The following is a 23,751-nucleotide window of genomic DNA, read 5'->3' on the forward strand; positions in this document are numbered from 1 at the left end:
AACACACGAGATGACGCCGCTCTTATTCGGCATACTTACTTTTTAAAAGAATTTCGTTTTTATTAATATATCGTAATGTGTAGTGAATTTTTACATGCTGTTAGTTACATTAACTATGATAATATTTTATAGCTCTTTAAAAATATGTTACACAAACCTCCACACGGTCTGATTTAAGATGTGTTTAAAAAATGTAGCCTATCAGTTATGAAGCGAATTTCAAAGATGACCTAATCGGAACACATTAACTGAGCTGGTTACCCGTTTAAGCACTATTTGAAATTGTGCATCTTCTTTATGAAATCAGTGGATTGTGATTATCATAATATGTTTTATATCAAACAATGTGTACTAATATTCTGGCATCCCGATTGCAATTACAAAATACGAAGGACAAAACTGCTAAAATTACAAACGAATGAATGTCTTTAGTCTCCTTTAAAGAATTAATCTGAGTGTTATATAATTCAGTGCGGGTTGGGAATGAGATCCTCCTAGTGGCAACAGGTGGAAACAGAGAAAGAGGAAAACAATCAAAAATCTCCATCATTGCATAATTTTCCATCATATGTCAGCAGCTAATAAGCTCTCAACTATTTTATTTTCCACAATGATGAAGCATTAAGGAAGTATAAGCTATTATTGTCCTGTCAAATATTAGTTCCTTATAAAAGGTAAATTGGATTCATTGTCTCATCACCCATCATTGTCGCATTATTGCACACATGATCTGTTCTCACGCACATTTCTAAAGTTGCAAAAACTAGACGCGAGAAAAAAAAAAACAATCCAACTACCATGTTTAAAACATACATTTAATACTTTCTCCGTCCTTTTATTCATGCAGAATGATGTTCATGCGTCATATGCATCCTGTACTGTAAAACTCTTTTATATTTTCTTCTTAGAATTAATCTTGTTCTTTTTCTATTTGCTGCATGGACCTATTATAAGAGCGACGGAAATCGTTTATATATTAAGGGCTGTAAGTACATGATATCAATTGGGTAACGATACGAGGTAATCTCATTACTACTTACCATGGTAAAAGTACCAAAACCTTTTGCTTTGTTAAATGTAAAATTTCTCCGCAAATAGATTTTCTTCTCTCACAGGAGAATTCTCTTAACTCTCAATAAAAAAGACGTGCTTTCTCTCTCTTGTATGTGCGTGCTCAGAAACATAAATCAGTGCATATGACAACGGATGTAATCAGCATTTACGTAGATACATTTTCTACAGTTATGCTATTTCACACGTGTCCCGCAAAATCACATGTATGTCAAGCAACAGATCTTTTGCCAGGTGGTCACCCTAAGATAGATATGACATGCGATCACATTTATGCAACAGTTGAAGTCACGCACTCAGAGAGAGAGAGAGAGAGAGAGAGAGAGAGAGAGAGAGAGAGAGAGAGAGAGAGAGAGAGAGAGAGGAGTGTGTAAAGGAGGAGACTTTTAGTGGTGTTATTTAATCTCGTTGATAAATTCTTGGATGAATTCACTTTAGACCGACCATCACAACACTTCTTTAAGACTTTATACTCTCTGCTCTCATATGAATCACTCAGACACTCTGCAAGAGCTGGAAACTTGAACACTGATCTGATGCTCAGCAGGTTAACTTGATAAACTTAGGTTAAATTTAGAGTGGATCTGCATTGATTGAAAGGCTTGCAAATACATCGATGATGGATTTCCTGGTGGCTCTGCGTGATTTCATTCAATTGTCAGCGCGCAGCGTTTTATTATCCCTGCTGGTTTGTTTAATGCTCATGTTCCGGCGTCGATCCGGTCCGGGGCGGTTACCGGGTCCGTTCTCGTGGCCGATCATCGGTAACGCCGCTCAACTCGGTACCTCACCTCACTTTTATTTCAGCCGGATGGCTCAGAAATATGGCGACGTGTTTCAGATCAAACTGGGCAGCCGAAACGTGGTGGTTCTTAACGGAGACGCAATTAAAGAGGCGTTAATTAAAAAATCCGTCGATTTCGCCGGCAGACCCGATTTCGCTTCCTTCCAGTTCGTGTCCCATGGTAAAAGCATGGCCTTCGGTAACTACAGCCAGTGGTGGAAACTGCATCGGAAGATTGCCCACAGCACCGTGAGAAATTTCTCCACAGCCAACATCCACACCAGGCAGACGTTTGAGAATCACATCGTGTGCGAGATCAGAGAGCTCATCCACTTGTTTCAGGCCAAAACCCGCGAGCAGCAGTACTTCGAACCTCACCAGTATTTGGTGGTGTCGGTGGCGAACACCATGAGCGCCGTTTGCTTCGGGAACCGGTACGCGTATGATGATGAGGAGTTCCAGCAGGTGGTGGGCAGGAACGATCAGTTCACCAAGACAGTGGGAGCTGGAAGCATCGTGGATGTGATGCCCTGGCTGCAGTACTTCCCAAACCCAATCAAAACTCTCTTTGACCAGTTTAAGCAGCTCAACAAGGAGTTTAACGAGTTCATTTATTCCAAAGTGGCGGAGCACCGCAAGACTATTTTAATGAGCATCGTCCGTGACATGACTGACGCGTTCATCGTTGCTCTGGATAAAGGACTGGCAGGAGGGCCGGGGGTCTTTCTGGATAAAGAGTACGTGCCACCGACCATCTCAGATATTTTTGGGGCCAGTCAAGATACTCTATCTACGGCTCTACAGTGGATCGTTCTGTTAATAGTCAGGTAATTCTTTTTGTCTACCATGAATGTCATAAGGGTCACTTTTTTGAAATTGAGATTTATACATCATCTGAAAGCGGAATAAATAAGATTTCCATTTATGCATATGACAATATTTGGCTGAGATTTTGAACTATTTGAAAAACTGGAATCTGAGGGTGCAAAAAAAATCTAAATACTGAGAAAATCACCTTTACAAGTTGTCCAAATGAAGTTCTTAGCAATGCATATTACCAATCAAAAATTAAGTTTTGATATATTTACAGTAGGAAATTTACAAAAGATCTTCATAGAACATGATCTTTATGGAATATCCTAATGAATTTTTGCATAAAAGAAAAATCAATAATTTTGACCCATACATTGTATAAAACAAATATACCTGTGCTACTTATGACTGGTTTTGTGGTCCAGGGTCAAAAATGCGCATTTTAAAGGGGTTGACATCATTTACTCATTCTCAAGTCATTCGAATAATTATTTTATTTTTTATATATATCATATAACAAACTAATATGGATGTTTGTATTCACTGGACCATGATTTACAGCTACTGTGAAACCCTGAGGGGGTGGGTAACTACAATTTAAGCAAATCAAATTTACAGTCTACCTGTAAAACAGACCAAAAATATTCATTACTCATCTTGCACTGAGAGGCATATCTTTAATTGTATGCTCTCCAGAATAATTATGCTTTTATGATGCTTTTTTAAAACCATTTTGGTGCATGAAACATAGCTGCTGCAATACATCATCTTTTATGTTGCCCAGAAGAAATAAAATATATGGGTTTGGAATGACATGAAGATGAGCAAATGCACTTGAAGTGTGCAATACAACAACTCACAGATTGTCCGCAAGAGACGGACAGATCTAAATAACACCAAACAGCACTCATATGTTATGTAACTCTTCCGTGCAGGTATTGGCAGCAAATAATCAGGGCAGGTTACAGCAACAAAGAAATGAAATCTGACCCACTAACACTTTTAAACATGTAGGCCACTCTGTGAAACTCAAACACAATGACTGTCTCGTGCAGGATACTAGCGCAGATGAGATAAGAGGGTGGGTTTATTTATAAATAGAAGTGATATGAAATGCAATTTCTTTAAATGACCAACCAAATATAATAATGTTGTTTAGTCAATTCTATCCTTGGTGATTGGGTGAACTTAGAAAGTCTGCACTTACATCGCAGGTATCCAGAAGTCCAGAAACGTCTTCAGGAGGATATCGACCAAGTGACAGATCGCAGTCGCCTTCCAACCATCGCAGACCAGCCTCATCTTCCATACGTCACGGCTTTCATCTACGAAGTCATGCGATTCACCTCGTTCGTCCCTCTTACGATTCCCCACAGCACGACCACGGACACGTCCATCAACGGATATCCCATTCCTAAAGATACCGTAATTTTCGTCAATCAGTGGTCTCTGAACCACGACCCGACCAAATGGGACCAACCAGAGGTATTCAACCCAGAGCGCTTCCTGGAGGAGGATGGAGCTCTCAACAAAGACCTAACCACCAACGTCCTGATCTTCTCCTTGGGAAAGCGTAGATGCATTGGAGAAGACGTGTCCAAAATACAGCTTTTCCTCTTCACCTCTTTGCTGGTGCATCAGTGTAATTTTACAGCAGAAACTACTCCCAGCATGGACTATCAGTATGGGCTCACGCTTAAACCCAGATCCTTTAAAGTGTCTGTCACACTCCGTGACAGCGCAGAACTGCTGGAGAACTGGGTAGGAACGTCTCAGACTCCTACTCAAAAGAGACAGAGACCTCAAGATTGAAGTGAAATCAAAGCTTGCAATTTAAATACTTTGCCAAATGAAGGTGGCTAAGAAAACAAACACTGAAGAATTTTTCATATATGCATTTTATCAATATATTTATAGATGACATACTCAGGCAAAAACTTTTTTTTTTGGCTCAGAATGAGCTGCCGGAATAGAAACACACCCATTCATTACTGTAACTACATGATGCACTGATTTATGGTATGTTATGCAAGAGAAGCAAAGCGGAAGCTACACAACAGGACATTGCATAGTTTATTCAGACAATAAAAGTTGGTTTCTAAGAGCATTGAGACATGCATAGCATTATTCAGTCGATAAATATGTGTTGCTAATTCTAGTTCTTCTAGTTAGAAAATAGACACGCATTTAATCTCATTTATAGAAGACCCTGATTATGCTTCAATCTTTTAATGCCAATGTTTTTATTAACTGGTTTAAAGTCAATGTGAAAAGCTGTTCGCAACACATTTTACTTTCATAACGTATTTCCAAATGAAACGATATTTAAGGAAAACAAACTGTGGTGCAATAATTGTTTTTATCTATTTGAAACTGGATTTTGATAAAAGATTACAGACAAAATTAATATTTAATATTTGGATTAACACGCACCACCCAATCATGCATTAAAAAATAGGGTTTACATTTCATGTTGACTTTAACACGTCTGTTATTATTTTAATGACTGCATTGAGCTTTAAAGGGGTCATCGGATGCAAAGTTCACTTTTACATGTTGTTTGAACATTAATGTGTGTTGGCAGTGTATGTACACATCTACCCTATAATGATAAAAATCCATGCAGTGGTTTTTAATTAATCTGTTAAAATAATATTCCCTTTTTCAAATCGAGCCATTCTCAGATGCCTGTCAGTGTGGCGTCCCCACAATAGTTGACTGACATGAGCATCTTACCTCAGACCCGCCTTAAATCAGCTGTATCAGTCCGACCTCCATTGTTTCGATGCTGGAGCAGGGATGTAAGTTAGACAAGAATATCTCTGATTGAGCAATTGAGGTGTTGTGTTGCTGGATCTAATTATGAATATAGTGGTTGTCATTTACTCCCAACATCTGAGCCACTGAATAAATGCAGTGGATTACATTTGTTTGTTACGGGAATGCGCCTCCCGATCTACATAAATGCGTCTGTATTCACACAAATCATTCATGATCCAGCTTCACTTCCAGCAGAAGTGAGTATAAGGGGTTTTTTTTATGAATCTCTGCAATTACATTTCCTAATAACGTGCTAGTTAGTAAGTGTCGTGGCTAAATGCGCTAAATGCGGCTAAAGTAAACAGGCTCGTCACTCCACAGGGAGAATAGAGGGGCGGGCGAGCAGAGCTCATTTGCATTTAAAGCAACAGTTCATCAGAATGGGATGATTTTTGCAGAGCTCATTTTGACAAGGTAAAAAGGGTGTTGTTTTACACTACCATTGAGAATTTTTAATCAAAGTATATTATAGACTTTTCATTAAGACCCTAAAGAATCATATCAACTTGTGAAAAATGGGCATCCGATGACCCCTTTAAAGAACGTTTTTTTTGTTTAGTTGTTGCTTAGGGTACTTCAGCTCAAACTAGCCCTATGCTGCATTGTTAACGTCACTATATAGAGCTCATAAAATGAGACATTTGTACAGTATAATTTTACAGCACTTTATTGGTCTTCCTGATACTATTTCCTGATTCTCACTATGGCACAGTTAAAGTCTGTCCTTATTATTATAGACTTCTAAGCATTAATCTATTATTAAAAATAAACCAGCGGATTTAACGCAGTCCACTTCCACTGTGTTCCCGCAACATCCTCCCTATCAAATATTGTCTGGAGATCCTCACAGTGGGTCACAGGAAGTCTCCAGTCAAACTATTCTGGACATCTACGTCTATTATAAGTTGAATGTGATATTTCATATCTGGCGCATTATGTTGTGTAGGCGAAAGGAAATATATTTTGTGTCCCTCAGGTCCATTTTAGTTAGGGGAATCCTGAAGGGGAAATTCAGGGTTTGTTAACTAACATGTATAGTATGTGATATGATTACTAATTTTTCTCATTTCTAACTGCTGCAATATATTTTTGAACTGTAATAGCGATTTTTATTCTACTGTAATTTTACTGCACTTATTAACAGACTGCTGGACTGTATTTGATCTACTATATTTTATATGCACAAGATTGATATGTAGTTCCTATTACGTGATACCAACATGTAATATTATATTTTTCTACTTCATATAAGCTCTGACATTTTGCTGCTCTGTGAATTCTAAACTGCATTCAGTTTACAGTTTTTGTGATTAAATGTTCTGGTTTATATAATAAATATATATATATAACACTCAATAAATGTATAAGTCCAAAAATGTATAATTTCTCAAGCTTTTATGATAATAAATGCAATATAATATTGCAGTCATTTGTAATCAAATTAGTTTTTTTCAGTGATTTTGTCCTCTCATATACTATTGTATTCTAAGAAGTTGCCCTTAAAATAGTGACAAATAAAAATAACCATTCTAATTTTATTGCACACATCATGTCTGCACGCAGCCACTCATTTGGGCACCTAAAATAGAAGGAAAGTGTGTAGGATATACCCGTCCCTGCGAAGTGCTTTATCTTGCTTTCCCAGCACATCCTGTTCTGATTAAGCCTGAGGTTTGTAGCCAGCCGGGCTTTGAGTGCGTGACAAGTCCAGATAAAGCCAACTGATTACTGATACGGCAGCAGCCGGCTGCTCCCCTGCGAGGCCCTGCTGAAGAAAAGAAAACATGCTTTACTACTGTCAGATTAATAGTACACTCTCTGAAAAAAACTACTAAGCTGTCACTGGGATGGTACCCCCTAAGGTACAAACGTTTGTACCTTATTTAGCCCTAAATGGTACATATTAGTAACTTTTGAAAGAGTTGTAACAGTTTTGCATACCTTTTTTACCCCTAAAATATTAGGATTGTGACAGAAGAGTTTTCACCAAAGAGACGAGGGAGTCAGTGCATGCTTAAAAAAAAGTCAGATATGACAAAATATCAGTAATAAAACAAACAAAAAGAAAGAAAAAAAGATGTAATGAAATAAGTAATGCTCAAAATCACTTACCTTTCTCAATGCATCGTTAACAGCAGTGTTATTTTAGTTTAAAAAAAAAGGTGTAGAATTTAGTAGGGATGCCAGGGACATGTACACAGCAACTACTAAATTGTCCCTAGCAATAATTTTTGATCAAACAATTAGTATATATCTGTGTAACCACTGTTGTTGTAATTTCAGCCATATCTGAAATAGGTCATACCACTGATATTACCTGAGAAGTTAAAGTAAATATGCTAGAAAAACGTGCGCTTTCAGGGACGCGCATTGAATACATGGGTGGAGTAAGAACATAGGCTATCCACCTTATTTTTCAATGCAGAAGTTAGCTGTTTTCTGGTAATGTGTTAGAATTTCGGTTCATAATCTGCCATAGCGAAATAATGCGAAGAATAACGAAATGCAGTAGACAGTAAAACTGTTTGCACTACTTGTGTTCATAATTAAGATAATACATTAACACAATATGATAAGACACGTCAGTTTGCAATACCAAGCAGCAAAACCAGTTGTTTTGTCCAGCTAAAAATAGCTGGAAACCAGACACATTCAATTTACAAATGGCCACGCCCACTCTTACAGGTAAACTTTGTGTTGCTATGCTGTTTTGTTTTCATCTGTTTCTCCAATTTGCTCTTTTTACACTGACTACCACACTTTATAAACTAATACAATCAGATACAACAATAATTTCTCTAGAATTCATTTCAGTATATACTTATAAATGTAACATTCACTTCAATGGCATGAGATGACTGGAGGCTCAACCTATTTCCTGTTGAACTGTCACCAACTGAATTGCGGTGGTCAAACCATTTAAAATATAGTGAATTAAGCTACAAACTCGATCATAATGCACAATGTTTCCATCTAACATGCATTTTGAGGTCCAGCTCGTCATATTACCAGCTCGTTTTTACTAGTTAGCAGTAAATCGGTTACCGCACCTGAATATGTTCGTAGATCTGTGTTGGATGTTATCTTTGGATGTTTTGGATGTTATATTTAAATATGGATATTTTATTTGTAAACATCATACTTTTTTTCACGTTTCAGTTAAAGTCATAAACCTAGTGAGCTAAGAAAGCAGTGGACCTGAGTCATGGAAACATGGCTGAAGGCGCGAAAAGTGGAGAGGAACTGACAAACTTGTACTTATCTTGTTCTGAATAAGACAATATTATGATAAATGTGTTTACATGAGTTGATTTTAGAACATTCCTTTCATGTTCCCGTTTTACATGTTATATACATAGTACATAGACCAGGGGTGCTCAATCCTGCTCCTGGAGATCTACCTTCCTGCAGAGTTCAGCTCCAACCCTGATCAAACACACCTGAACCAACTAATTAGGAGCTGAAGGAGCACTTGATAATTACAGACAGGTGTGTTTGGTCAGGGTTGGAACTAAACTCTGCAGGAGGGTAGATCTCCAGGAGCAGGATTGAGCACCCCTGACATAGACCGATTAATTGCACATGTCATTACGTCCCCACACAACGCCATCTGACTATGCACTGACGTCACTTTCCCGCTGGGACACGCCCCCTCAGTCGGACTGAGTGGCAAAAGAGCCTTAAGCGTGAATGGATTTAATAGGGAAGATGCGAAAACGGCAGGAAAAAAAGATAACCAGTTTAAACTAAAGGTTGCTGAACTTGATATAATGTTCCTAACAACTTAACAAATATCCAGTGGTCAGTGCATATTGATGCAGCCAGAAATCATGTTTTCTAACACTTATATGTGTCTGATTTTGACAGCGGGTAAAATAAATAAAGCAAATTTGCCTGTGAACTCATTTTGTAAATACAACATAAGTTGGTCTAAACCCCAGTGATCACTTACATCAATGTAAAATATATCATCATATCGTCCAGCTGAAAAACGTACATTGTTGTGTTTATTAAAAAAAAAAAAACATCCAGTTATGTAGAATTTAAGATGGTAAGTATTTAGTTGATGAGTTGTCAATACGATATACTATAATACAATATATAGGATATGATTTTACTGCACAATTCAACATATTAACATGAAATGATAACTGCAAAATCAAACCTACACCCTTGCATCAAACAATCCGATTTTTTCCCCAGTTTTATAACATACTAAGCAGCACAACTGTTTTACAATTTGATAAAAAATTATATTATTCTGAAAATGTTCAGTTTTCTTTTTTACTTTAGCTTCATTTTTATTATTATTTTTTAATATTACTCTATAGATTTAACATATTTTGATTTAAGTTTTATTTTTTTTTTTATTAATTTCAAGCAGAAAATTTCAATTGAAAATAAAAAAGAAACACTGAAAATAAATAAAAATTGAACTAACTGCTAAGGAAATATTTATTATATATTTTTTTATATATTATTAAATAGATAGATAGATAGATAGATAGATAGATAGATAGATAGATCTCAGCTTCATTAGGAAAAAAAACAATTTGGCCATTTTCAGTATGCACTGAGTTCTAAATATGCCAACAATTGCATTTTGATAACCCAGACACAAACTACAATGAAATCATCCAAAATGCATTTGAAATACAATTAATAATGTTATTTAAGCACTGAATCCTTAAAACTCCTGCATATGCAACTGATTTTGAAGTACTTATTGTAGACCTCCTTCACCACACAGAGTTTGGCTGTCTTCTAGCTTTTTTTCTCTTCCAACTTACATAAATCTCAGCATTTACCATATTTCTATCAGTCTCATTGCTTGCTCCACTCTCATTTCTAGAAGTCTTCATTAACATCAGATCTAGAAGAGACCTCCAGGAATCCAGGTCATGTCCCGCAGCAATTATTTCCGTGCTGTATGTGAGAGAACAAACTTACATCTAGGTAATGAGAGACTATAAGATGCTTTTCAGTTCTTGAGGATGAACAGTTGTCCTGTTATCAGATACTTCCACACACATTAAGGATACCATATGAAGACTTTACCCTCTTTATCTGCATTGGGGTGACAGAAATCAGAAATCATTGGATGTCTTTCTACCTTTTAAAAGTCTGGGGTCATGATGTTTTCATGCATACTTTTATGCATTAAATTGATTGATTAAAATGACTATAAAAACATGCATGATGTTACAGAAAAATGTATCAAATAAACGCTATTAATTATTAAAAAATAATTTCCATTCCCGTTTTCAAAATTATTAGGAAATGTCTCTCGAGCAGCAAATCAGCATTTCTGAAAGATAATGTGACACTAAAGACTGGAGTAATGATGCTGAAAATTCAGCTTTAATATCACAGGAATAAATTACATTTTAAAGAACACTAAAATAAGAGTTATTTTAAATTGTAATAATATTTTCACAATATTACTGTATTTTTGATCAAATAAATGAAGCCCTAATGGGCATAAGAGACTTCTTGCAAAAATATTTTAAAATCGTACTGACCCCAAACTTTGAATGGTAGCTTTAATTACAATACAACTGCAAAAAGGAACAATAAAATGACCAAAAGCATTATGAACAAATGCAGACCACCTCAGGTACTTTTGGTTACATGATGTCAATCCACATAAAACATGCTGGTACAGAAGAGTCTCTGATCAGAAACCGTTTGCTGCTAAAGACATGCTGTGGTTCTGATGCAGGGAAAGGCAGATGTCCAGACATGTAAAGATTATTTCTGTTTACAACTGATGGGTGTTGAGTCAGTATGAGTGCCCTGTAATATCATTGCATGACACCTGAAAACCAGCCCTTTTTTTCATGGCTTCCTGGCATTCATTTGGTTGGCTGCTCTCTGGACAAGAGTGTACAGGCATAATACTGACTGAAAACTACCTGACCTACATTTACGAAGTCAAAAGTGCAGAGAATATGGTACCTGACCTACATTTATGAAGTCAAAAGTGCAGTGCATAATGTCTGTGCCATTCTGAGGATTAACACTTCCCTTTTGACATGGAAAGAAAGAAACATGAAAAAAGACAACCATTAGCATAAAAAAAATGAACTCATGATTAACGTACAACACACAGCCTGAATTCACCTTATTGTATATTGTACTGAGCAGCAGAGATGAAGTGATGATCTTCATATGCACCATTACAATTGTCAAATCTCAATGATCACCTATAATCTAAAATGTACCATACAGAGCAAGTGCCATTATTTCAACACAAAAATGCTTACATTCATAACAACAAATGATATTAAAACAATATTAACAATAACATAAGGGGGGAATTACCTTCCATTTACCTGGTCCCCAAAATTTCTCTGATATAGCAGTGGTCAGGGATTTAGAAATCATCTTTGGTCAAAAAATTATGTCTAGGGATTAAAATCTACACAAGTCATTCAAGTTGTCTGCTTACTATATAAAACTGAAATACAATTACACAGAGAGAATGTGATTAATAAGATTAAATCTAAATGGAGTTGTTTGGGTGTCCCTAATAAAAACTGTAAAAGACTGCATTTCTAGAGGAAGTATAGTTTAACATTTAACAGATTTTCAATTTCGCACAATTTCATATCAGCATCTTTTTTTGGAAGAAGTATTAAATGTTTTTCAAAGGTCTGTTTCAGATATGTATCAATAGGTAAGCTAGATATAAATAGAACTTCATAATCATGCTGTTTTGCAAGTTCTCTCTATAATAAAATAATCTGGAGCTAAACTGATCATTTTGGATGGATAAAAATATAGAGAAATTCTGTTTATACATAAACATGCCCTTTACAGGCACACAAAAATATGGAACTGTCAATGGATGCTGTTAATGCCGACCAGACAGATCTTTCCTGTCTCACTATTAGCTACAAATTTCTCTAGACTTCAGAAATCTGGCCTATTGTCTTTTCTGAGGTAATGGCTGATAATCAGTACATTCTTAGGCCAAATGGAAGGGGTCACTTCACCCAAATAATCCACAAAGCACTGTCATTTTTAACCATTTTATCATAGTCTTTGTACAAAATCTAAAATATCACATTATCCTATTTGTTCTGGGTATTTGAAGATTATATAACTATTAATGTAATGAAAATGTTGCCCAATTTACACACCCTCAGGCCATCCCAGATACAGATGACTTTAATCAGATTTGGAGAAATTTATCACTTGCTCACCAATGGATCCTCCGCAGTGAATGGGTGCCGTCAGAATGAGAGTCCAAACAGCTGATAAAAACACCACATTAATCCACTAGTAATGTCTTGTGAAGTGAAAAACTGTGCATTTGTAAGAAACAAAACCATCATTAAAGGAGAAGTTCACTTCCGGAGCAAAAATTTACTGAGAATGTATTCACCCCCTTGTCATCCAAGATGTTCATGTCTTTCTTTCTTCAGTCGTAAAGATATTATGTTTCTTGAGGAAAATATTTCAGAAATGATTTCCATATAATGGACTTCAATGGTGCCTCCAAGTTTGAACTTCCAAAATGCAGTTTAAATGCAGCTTCAAATTGCTCTAAATGATCCCGGCCGAGGAATAAGGGTCTTATCTAGTGGAACGTTCAGACAATTTATATAGGTTTTTAACCTCAAATGCTCATCTCGTATCTATGATGTGTATGCGTAGTCTGTGTAATCCAGGTCAATATAGTTAGGGTATGTAGAAAAACCTCCCATCTCGTTTTCTTCCCCAACTTCAAAATTGTCTTACGTCGCTGCAGATCTACCAACCAGGGGTCGTGTTAACCGAAAATTGTCTGTCATTGACAGATTTTTTTTTTTTTTTTTAAATCAGTGACGGAAAAATCTGAAGGTTGTCCGTCACTTTGACAGATTACATAGAGGGTGTTCTATTGTAAATTGTAGTTGTAATTCCCACCCCTGTCCAGTTGGTGGTGAGTGCGCTCCATTGTGGCAGCAGAGCACAGGATCCAGAACAAAAACAAAACTGTCAGGAATCTTTTGGTATGCGTTTCATTACTCACAGGCGAGGCGAGTAGCCTACCCACTTTAGCTACAGCAAACGGTATTTATTGCTTGAATTTTCTAATGAAATGGACAGAATTTGAAATCTGAGACTTTGTTTCATATCAAAAGTAACAAAGCATAGAGCTCAGCCTATTGCGATTTTTTGGATATGAGGAGCACTATTCATCAACTGAAAACAGCACAGACCAAAAGATTGATTGGGATTTAAGAATCGATATTGGTTCATTAAAATGAAAATGTATAAAAAACGAGAAATCAATTTTTTTTACCCAGCCCTAGCATATTTAGTTTTTAAACACTGCGCTGTCATGTAAGTTCATGATTAAAAATGAAATGTGAACAAAAATAAAAGCAATTAAATGTGTTGTTAAAAAGACATAATGTGAAAAATAAAATGACGGGTAATAATAGATTATGACGGAATTTTTATAAACCTGTCCGTCAAAATGACGGACAATGTTAAAGTCTAATGCAACCTCTGCTACCGACCCAGTGTTTACAAAGTGAACATGCAAAGAACAACAAAGTTTTTCGACATACCCTAACTGTATTGACCCGGATTACACAGGCTACGCATGCACATCACAGAGACGTGACAAGACGAGCATTTGAGGTAAAAACGTATAGACATTGTCAATTTGTTTAGAAAATGACAGATCGTTTTGCTAGATAAGACCCTTTTTCCTCAGCTGGGATCAGGGATGCATTTAAACTGCATTTTGGAAGTTCAAACTTGAGGGCACCACTGAAGTCCACTATATGGAAATAATTCCTGAAATGTTTTTCTCAAGAAACACTTTCTTTACGACTGAAGAAAGAAAATCATGAACATCCTGAATGACAAAGGGGTGAGTAAATTATATGTACATTCTTGTTCTGGAAGTGAACTAATCCTTTAAGACATTTTAGCTTCAAATCTTAACTATTGCTTTCTCCAGTGAAAAAGTCATCTTTTCTGAACCAGGAGTGAAATAAGCACAGATGAGGAGATTATGGACTTGTATTTTGGCCCAAAGTGATAGAAATGTACAAGCACCTAAATTATGTATTTGTTTCTTACAAATAGCAGCTCTTTTCTGATGAGCTGGAGTGGTGTGCATTACTTGTGAATTATTGTGATGTTTTTATCAGCCGTTTGGAGTCTCATTCTGATGGCACCCATTCACTGCAGAGGATGCACTAATGAGCAAATGATGTAATGCTAAATTTCTCCAAATCTGTTAAGATGAAGAAACAAACTCATCTAAATCTTGGATGGCCTGATGGGTACATTTTCCGCAAAGTTTAATTTTTGGGCAAACTATTCCTTAATGAAATTGAAAATCAATCTAACAGCAGCCACTGATAGTCACTGTGCCTTCAATAGGTGACAACCACATTGTGTATAGCAACTATTATACTGTCTAGAATGTTCTGGGATGAAAACCCCCCCAAAAAGAATCAAAAGAAATTGTCCTGCAAAACACATACAGTATTTTGTTCATAAACTAAAAATGAATAAAAAAAAATTGCTGCTGGGCTCCTCTGTAATAGAGCCACAATAAATCACGTGGCCTGGCCAACTTTAGTAGTTCATATGTTGGTTTGTGGGTAAACAGCTACAGTCCAGTTACAGTCGAAGTCAAAAAGACGGAAGACAGAGACAGACGGCTTTTGTTCAAATCTTATTAAAGTGATGCTACAAGAGAGTCGAGTTCCTTCTGTGCTTCCTCATCCTTTAAAGAAAAACATCAACAATAAAGAATTACAAAGAGACTCAAACTACAATAAATCAGATTCATCAAAATAAAAAAACACCTCTTTAGTGTCATTGCTCATTGCAGAGGCGGCGTCACACATCTGTCGGGATTGACTCCTCTGACCCAAGTCTTTATAACACTGACAAGAGAAAAGTGATATAGTAAACCATTGTAACGTTCTCAATGTTCCTTAAAGGCTTTATTGGCTCAGTTTCAAAATGCAGTGCACCGCCTATGCAGACAGCATAAGTGTGTTGCATACTTATGTAAGATTATCTCAAGCTCAATGGAACCCATTAAAGTTGAGTGAAGTCATTACAGAAATGTCAATTATATACTTCTACCGTTCAGAAGTTTTGGATCAGTAACGTTTTTAAAAGAAATCTCTTAGGCTACATTTATTTAACAGTGATCATCTGAAGTATTATTACAATTTAAAATAACTGCTTTCTATTTGAATATATTTTAAATTGTATTTTATAAATGTTGAAAACAGCTGTGCTGCTTAATATCTGAAACTGTGATACATTTTTACAAGATTCTTTGATGAATAAAAAGTTTAAATGTTCCTCTTAATACATCCTTGCCGAATAATATAACGATTTCCAAAAAATAAATAAATAAAATAATTACTGACCCCAAATTTTTAAAATTTGAACCGTAAGATTGTAATGTTTTTAAAGAAGTCTCTTCTGCTCACCAAGCCTGCATTTATTTGTTACAAAGTACAGCAAAAAAACAGTAAAATTTTGAAATATTACAATGAAATTTTACTATTTAAAATAACTGCTTTCTGTTTGAATATATTTTAAAATGTAATTTATTCCTGTGATCAAACCTAAATTTACAGCATCATTACTCCAGTCTTCAGTGTCACATGATCCTTCGGAAATCCTTCAAATATGCTGATTTACTGTTCAAGAAACATTTTATTATTATTATTATTATCAGTATTTAAAACTGATCAGCATTTAACTAAAATAATTTTTTTTGTAATATTGTCCACACTACTATTCAAAAGCTTGAAGTCAGTACATATATATATATATATATATATATATATATATATATATATATATATATATATTATAGAAATTATAGAAATTAATACTTTTATTTAGCAAAGATGCTTTAAATTGATCAAAAGTGATGATAAATTCATTTATAATGTTACAAAAGATTTCTATTTTATATAAATGATGTTCTTCTGATCACTTTCTATTCATCAAAGAAAGCTGTAAAAATTATACTCAGCTGTTTTCAACATAATAATAATAATAATAATAATAATAATAATAATAAATGTTTTTTGAGCAGCAAATCAGAATATTAGAATGATTTCTAAAGGATCATGTGACTGGAGTAATGATGCTAAAAAATTCAGCACATCACAGGAATAAATTACATTTTAAAATATATTCCAATAGAAAACAGTTATTTTAAATAGCAAAAATATTTCACAATTTTACTGTTTTTGATGTCCTTTTGATCACATAAATGCAGGCTTGATGAGCAAAAGAGACTCTTTAAAAAAAAAAAAAAAAAAAAAACATTAAAAATCCTACTGTTTAAAAACTTTTGATTGGTAGTGTATATACTTTTTTTTTACTAATAGAACATTTAATATTGGTTAATACTTATAATATAGTTAGGATGCTGCTTTGGAAGAAAACTGTCTATGAATGTGGTAGTCAGCAAGGCAGCTCACTAGGTTTGAAACAGAGCCAATAAAATAACCAATGTTATTAATTTTTATTATCAATAATAACTTAAAATAGTCAAGACCTCAAGTAAAATGGTCATTACCTTGGCTAAAAACACATAGTTGTATTTTGAATACTTGGGACTGATTTCTTCTGCCTGTAGAATCAAATGCATGACAAAGTTAGCAAACGCAATCTGTCATTCACAGTCAAACTACAATTATTTATTGACTACAGACTGTTGATATCTAAACACAGACTGTTTATATAACACATTTTTTGCATTTCAGGTGTAGTTAATTAAATGAGATCATGAAAAACACATCTCTGTCGAATGAAGGACTGCACTGCTGGCAGGCAAACGTCTAGGGTACATTCTCCAACACTCTGCGTGTTAAATGAGATATTAAACAATTACCATTGCAGGCTGTAAACCTCCACTGTATAATCAGAGCAATAAATAACGATGTCAACTTTTTTACGAGACTTACACAATCACGCAAAATATAAACGCTGCTGTAGCCACATACTATATGAGCTTATGTTTGTTTTGACAAAGTAAACTACAGGGTTCCTACACCTTTTGATAAACAGATTTTTAATTATATTTCCTTTATTTTTCAGCTGCTCATGATTGTTGGATGAAGATTTTACAGAGAAAAGTTCTATTAATTTTAAAATGTACATCTAATATTTGATCTGGCTTCTAGGGTTTCTCTAGACTGAAAAAAAATATGTATTAAAACATATTTTCTTAAAATCTCAAATCATGATGTTCCAAACAAAAACCAAAAGCTAAATATAAATTTGGAAAATTCTATTATTCAAGACAGCACATTTGGTGATGAGATGATTTAAAATAAACTACACTGCCAAAAGTACGGAGGGCAAAAATCATACCCATATACTACCTTTCAAAAGTTTGGGGTTTATTTCATTTTCTTTTCTTTTCTTTTCTTTTCTTTTATTTTTTCATTTTATTTTATTATTTCATTTTATTTTATTTTATTTCATTTCATTTCATTTCATTTTTTCATTTCATTTTATTTTTTTCATTTCATTTCATTTCATTTTATTTCATTTTTTTTTTCATTTTTTTCATTTAATTTAATTTCATTTTATTTTTTTCATTTCATTTCATTTTTTCATTTCATTTTATTTCATTTCATTTCTTTTTTTCATTTCATTTCATTTCATTTTATTTTATTTTATTTTATTTTATTTCATTTCATTTTAGTAATTTTTAAACAATTATTTTAGGCTCAGTAAATCAGGATTTATTTGCTTAAAAATACATTAAAAACATTACAATTGTGAAACTGTATTACAACAAACTATTTTTCTTTCTACTTTTCTTTCTACACACACACATATATATACATATATATACATATATACATATATATATATATATATATATATATATATATATATATATATATATAACACACACACACACACACACAAACACACGTCTGGTTTATTATCTTTGTGGGGACTCTCCATAGGCGCAATGGTTTGTATACTGTCCACACTGTATTTTCTATCCCCTTACCCTAACCCTACCCCTAAACCTAACCCTTACAGAAAACTTTCTGCATTTTTACTTTCTCAAAAAATCTCATTCTGTATGATTTATAAGCTTTTGTACCCATGGGGACCTCAATTTAGGTCCCCATCGTGACACGAGTCCCCATTAGTATGTGTGTATTCAGGTTTAAGTCCCCACCAGGATATATAAACCAAAAGCACACATACACACACACACACACACACACACACACACACACACGTTTACTGAACATTTTAATTTAAAACCAAACGCATTTCCAGATTTGCTCTTCTATGAAGGCTTTCCACTAAATGATATTTCTGCATGAAACTCGCTTTGTAAACGATCATGCGGCACCATGTATGCTACATTCAACTAAATATGTTTGTCCATGGAGATGCATGGCTGTACTAATGCTTGTTTTTATGCACCTCCTGTACTAGTAATATGAAGGGGGTTTTCTACATACTTTCGGCCATGCAGCATGCAAAGCTAGATTCTGTATGAATCATTTAATGTGTAGATGAAGAGACAGAGTTATTTGGTCATAAGCTGTTGGTATATTTTCTAGGCGTCTGTTTAGACTATTAATGATTAATGATGATGAACAACTCCCTATTTCTCTCCTTTAATCAGTCGTGCTGTTTTATAACTCTCCAGAATGTTGTATTGTTTTGGCAGGGTGCAACAAGTCTAAGCACAGTCCCTTTAAATAAGTGATGGGTGAGATACAAAGAACAGGAGAACATCCGAAGAGAGAGCAACATATGTAAAAACACTGAATGTAGGAACAAAGGTCAAGTTCTGAAATGAACAGGGGTTGTTATTATTGAGACCCCTTAAACAAATCCCACTACAGCACATACTTTACTAAAGAGAATCTATGGCGAGAAAATCTGGAAACTGGATTGGTTGATTTCATTGCTGAGGTTGTTGGGAGTTAAGAAGGTAAAAAGAAGGCAATAAAAAAAAAAAAAAAAAAAAACTCTCTTCCTTAAAAAAAAAAGTCTTGACAAATTGGAAATTTTAACAAATGACCCATATAAAAACACTGTCAAAATGGCTATAAAACTACAAATCTTAACCTTAAGTACCATATTTAATGTTTGTACATGAAATTTGTTATTTGGCATCCAGCTAAATTTAAAGAAAACAAGATTTTTAAAAATGCCTGTCATATTAGCTTCCAAAATATTTATAATATACACTTCATACATTTATTCAACAGCTCTTTACACAGTCAATCACTAGTGTGTCCCATTAATCAGAAGCATGTCCCACCTTCAGGAAGTACTGCAGGGCATCCTGGACTGTGGCACTGGGAGGTTCTCCAAACAGAGTAGCAGCGATTTTCCTCTCGATCCACGTACATTGTGACACCTGTACATAAAACATGTTTATGGAGAATTATGACTAAGAACGTTCTTTATTAATGTGCAGATGGGCAATAAGGTGTATTGACTGAAAAAAAAATTAAAATAAAGTAAAAAATAAAGAAAGAAAATTATTTTATATAAAGATATATTAAAAAACACTTTATTCAACATATATTCTAGTTAGTTTGCTTGATAATCTAATCGTATAACAATTCAGACTGGAGTAATGATGCTGAAAATTCAGCTTTAATATTACATTAATTATATTTTAATATAATAAAATAGAAATCAGTTATTTTAAACCGTAATAATATTTCACAATATTTCTGTTTTTACTGTATGCATAATCAAATAAATGCAGCCTTGGTGAGCATAAGAGACTTCTTTTAAGTACAATTAAAAAATCTTTACAAACCCCAAACTTCTGAATGGTAGTATATACACTACCAGTCAAAAGTTTTTGGACAGTAAGATTTTTTATGTTTTTTTAAAGCTTTTTATTTGATCCAAAGTACAGCAAAAAGTTTAGAAAATGTTGAATATTTTTACTATTTAAATTATTGTTTTCTATTTGAATATGTTTTAAAATGTAATTTATTCTTGTGATTTTAAAGCTAAATTTTTAGCATCATTACTGCACATGATCCTTCAGAAATCATTCTAATATTCTGACCTGCTGCTCAAAAACTGTTATTTTTATTATTATTATGTTGAAAACAGCTGAGCAGAATTTTTCAGGTTTCTTTGATGAATAGAAAGATCAGAAGAACAGCATTTATCCGAAATAAAATTATAAATGTCTTTTTCATCACTTTTGATCCATTTAAAGCATCCTTGCTAAATAAAAGTATTATTTTCTACAAAAAAAAAAAATTATAGTAAATATACATATATACACATATATATACATATATATATACATATATACAAAATGTGTGCTTGGGAACCCTGATTTAAGATTTAACTAACATAATGTTATGAATATCACACTAACACCAAATGTTCTATCACTCACAGCATAACACCAACGCCCCAGCAAGTAATACGACAGAGGATCTCCAGGTTTCAACTCAATCGCCTTATCCAGATGATCCTTGAGAAGGAGAGAAAAAGAAAGGAAGAGAGAGAGGTTTCTTTTTATGTGGCACGACTTGTCTATTTTGCTAATCTCTACAGCTGAGATACCGCAAATATTTCTCCTCGAGAGTCTCGCACGAACACAGAAAAACCCACCACACGCATCTGTCATTCAGCTCCTCTCTCTCTCGCTCACTACTAGCTCACCTGCCAGAGCTCTGCAGGTGTGTGGTGTTTGGAAATCAAGCTGACAGCTAAGATAAAATGCTACGTGTATCACGGGCTGATCTGCTTTTATGAAATACGTGTGTGTGCGTGTGGTACCCTCATTCCATTTCCTCTGGTCTCAGATAAGATTATGAACACTAACTCTCACAGAAGCTGATGCTACGCTCCCATCAACACATACAACCACTGAAATAAACTCAAACGACCTCTTGGCTGAGATCACCATATTATTTACATTTAAACTCTTCTCTACATGAAGCACGGGAATAAACGTGTAAATAATTAAGGGTCAAATGTGTGCATCTGGAAGTAATTAAAAGTGGAAGTAACTGGAAGTAACTACTTCCTATGTTGACATGAGCTCAGCTTGACAATAGTCCATCTGAACTGCTTTAATATTCTGCTGTCTGCATTTAAACTTTTAAACAGCTGGACTGAATACATACTAAAAAAAAGTGAATTTTTTAATTTAATTGATTTATTTTAAGTGCAAAGTTCTACAACCTAGAAATTAAGTTATATTTGTCTACACATTTGACATGCAATCAAAATGAAACGTGCACATTGTGTAAAGAACAAATATGCACACTCACCTTAAAAAGATAACCATTTTTAATTTTATTCTGAATAGATTCATAATCGGACAGGAGCCCACAGAGTATAGCATACCTATGCAGAGACAGACAAAAACAAAGGGAAAAGAAAACAGCAATTAGTTATATGAATCAAAGCTATGCTAAATTTCATTAATTATAGGGGTTTATGTCATTTGTATACTGAAAAAAAAACAGTGGGCGAAAACCGAAAGCTAAGGATTGTAAGAAGGTCTGTGTCCAAACAACACAGAACTACTGCAGCAAAGTGACATCAAACCTCAATATTCACTTTAAAAAGCTTGTTTCCACAAAAACCAACCACGGAGAGCTTCATAAAGCCAAAATCCATGAAAAAGATCTCAGTTACCAATGTTAAAATGCCAAAATGATGGTGTCATGATCATAAAACCTGGAGAGATGGAGCATCAACATCTCCAATAACTTCAACATCTGCTCTGGCCAGACAAATCACCTGACTTGTATATTATCAAACAGTTATGCAGAGCTTTTGAGAGTAACTGGCAACCGGAGACCATCCAACAGCTTAGGAATCTATTCTAAGAAGGTTGGAATCTGCGTTAAAGAAGTATATTTTTTAATGAATAAAAGTATTAATATCTTAATTGAAGAAATATTTCAACATTTCTGTCAACTTTTCTACAGTATTTTCATGCTATGATGTAATGCAGCGTTTACCTCGAAAGTCGGATGTCGGAGCTGGTAATGAGAAGTCAGATTTTTTTTTTTTTAATAGATAATGCCATAGTGTCATGTCAACAAATCGAGGCTGAATAGTAGAATTTATTGAGACAGACTGATAAACAATATATTACTACTGTTTCTGTTCTGTTGATGCTCTGAGCTGCCATATTGGATTCAGAAGTTGGAGTTGCTGCGATTCCTCCGAAATTCCGAGTTGGAACTCTGAAAAGTTTCTACTGAGAATTCGGAATTTCCAACTTTTAAGTACAAATGGAACATACCTTAAAGGGTAAGATTTGGAAGGGTAAGAAGGGTATTAAGATTTGTATGGCTTAACATAACGTAAATGATATCTCTTACTGAAATATGTAATAGAAACCCCATGAAAGATTTATGCTATTTAAAAAATCCACATCGTTTTATACTATATTTTGGACTATGGGGGGTGCCATTACTTCGTCTTCACTGCTTTCCTAGTGATAAGAAGAGGAGAAAGGAATGGGAAGTTGCTATGTGGATGAATAAAACGTACTAAAAACCTGCATCTTTGTTCTCTCCACTTTAGCCCTGATTCCTTTAAGGTTTTTAGTAGACCACAGCTACTGAAAGAGCTTACAAACTGTAGAGATAAGAAATGCCACACTATAAAAAAAAAATGCTGTTTTTTATTTTTGTTTTTTTTGTTTTTAACCCAAATGCTGGGTTCAGCCTCTTGGGGCATTTTAAAGTTTATATATATATTTGGGTTTTTTTGCCTTTTTTTTTTTTTTTTTTCTTTTTTTTTTTTACCCAGGTGCTGGGTTGTTTTTAACCCAAATGCTAGCTTCAGCCTGTTGGGTCATTTTATTTTTTGTTTTACTTATTTATTTTTTTTTTATATATTTTTACCCAGTTGCTGGGTAACGTTTTTAACCCAAATGCTGGGTTCAACTTCTTAGGTCATTTTATTGGGTTATTTTTAATATTTTTTACCCGGGTGCTGGGTCATTTTTTTCTACCCAACCACTGGGCTAAGCCTGTCTCTGACAAATAACTCAGCTGCTGAGTTACAGTATGGGCATTTTAAGTCCTCTACCGGAGAGAGCAGTTTTCAGCACCACCGATTTGGTGCACTTCTTCAGCAAAATAAAACTTTGCATACATTTTATTTAATTCATAATGTCTTCACTGTGCTGTAAATTCAATTGTATTATTTTACACAATGCAACATAAGGACGAGTTGTTAGTCAGCTGCGTCTGCAGCGGTCACTTCACATGATGGAAATG

The 23,751-nt window shown here is 34.5% G+C and overlaps 2 protein-coding genes across 2 annotated transcripts in view; one reads left to right on the forward strand and one right to left on the reverse strand.

Moving 5' to 3' along the window:
• Positions 1-827: 827 nt before the first annotated feature.
• On the forward strand, positions 828-6,906 carry LOC127174914 (cytochrome P450 1B1). Its single transcript, XM_051125599.1, has 2 exons — positions 828-2,682; positions 3,883-6,906. Exons 1-2 carry the CDS (start codon positions 1,688-1,690, stop codon positions 4,478-4,480), a joined length of 1,593 nt encoding a protein of 530 aa, XP_050981556.1. The 5' UTR covers positions 828-1,687; the 3' UTR covers positions 4,481-6,906.
• Positions 6,907-12,991: 6,085 nt separating this feature from the next.
• Positions 12,992-23,751, reverse strand: part of LOC127174917 (regulator of microtubule dynamics protein 2) — a 42,644-nt gene continuing 31,884 nt past the window's right edge. The window contains exons 7-12 of the mRNA XM_051125602.1: positions 21,781-21,856; positions 20,898-20,975; positions 19,788-19,886; positions 17,058-17,111; positions 15,310-15,390; positions 12,992-15,227 (exon numbers count right to left, since the gene is read on the reverse strand). Coding sequence (XP_050981559.1) covers positions 15,180-15,227; positions 15,310-15,390; positions 17,058-17,111; positions 19,788-19,886; positions 20,898-20,975; positions 21,781-21,856 — 436 coding nt within the window. The 3' untranslated portion in view covers positions 12,992-15,179. The remainder of the gene's footprint in view (positions 15,228-15,309; positions 15,391-17,057; positions 17,112-19,787; positions 19,887-20,897; positions 20,976-21,780; positions 21,857-23,751) is intronic.

This window comes from Labeo rohita, chromosome 13 (assembly GCF_022985175.1).
Source record: "Labeo rohita strain BAU-BD-2019 chromosome 13, IGBB_LRoh.1.0, whole genome shotgun sequence".
Lineage (NCBI taxonomy): Eukaryota > Metazoa > Chordata > Actinopteri > Cypriniformes > Cyprinidae > Labeo > Labeo rohita.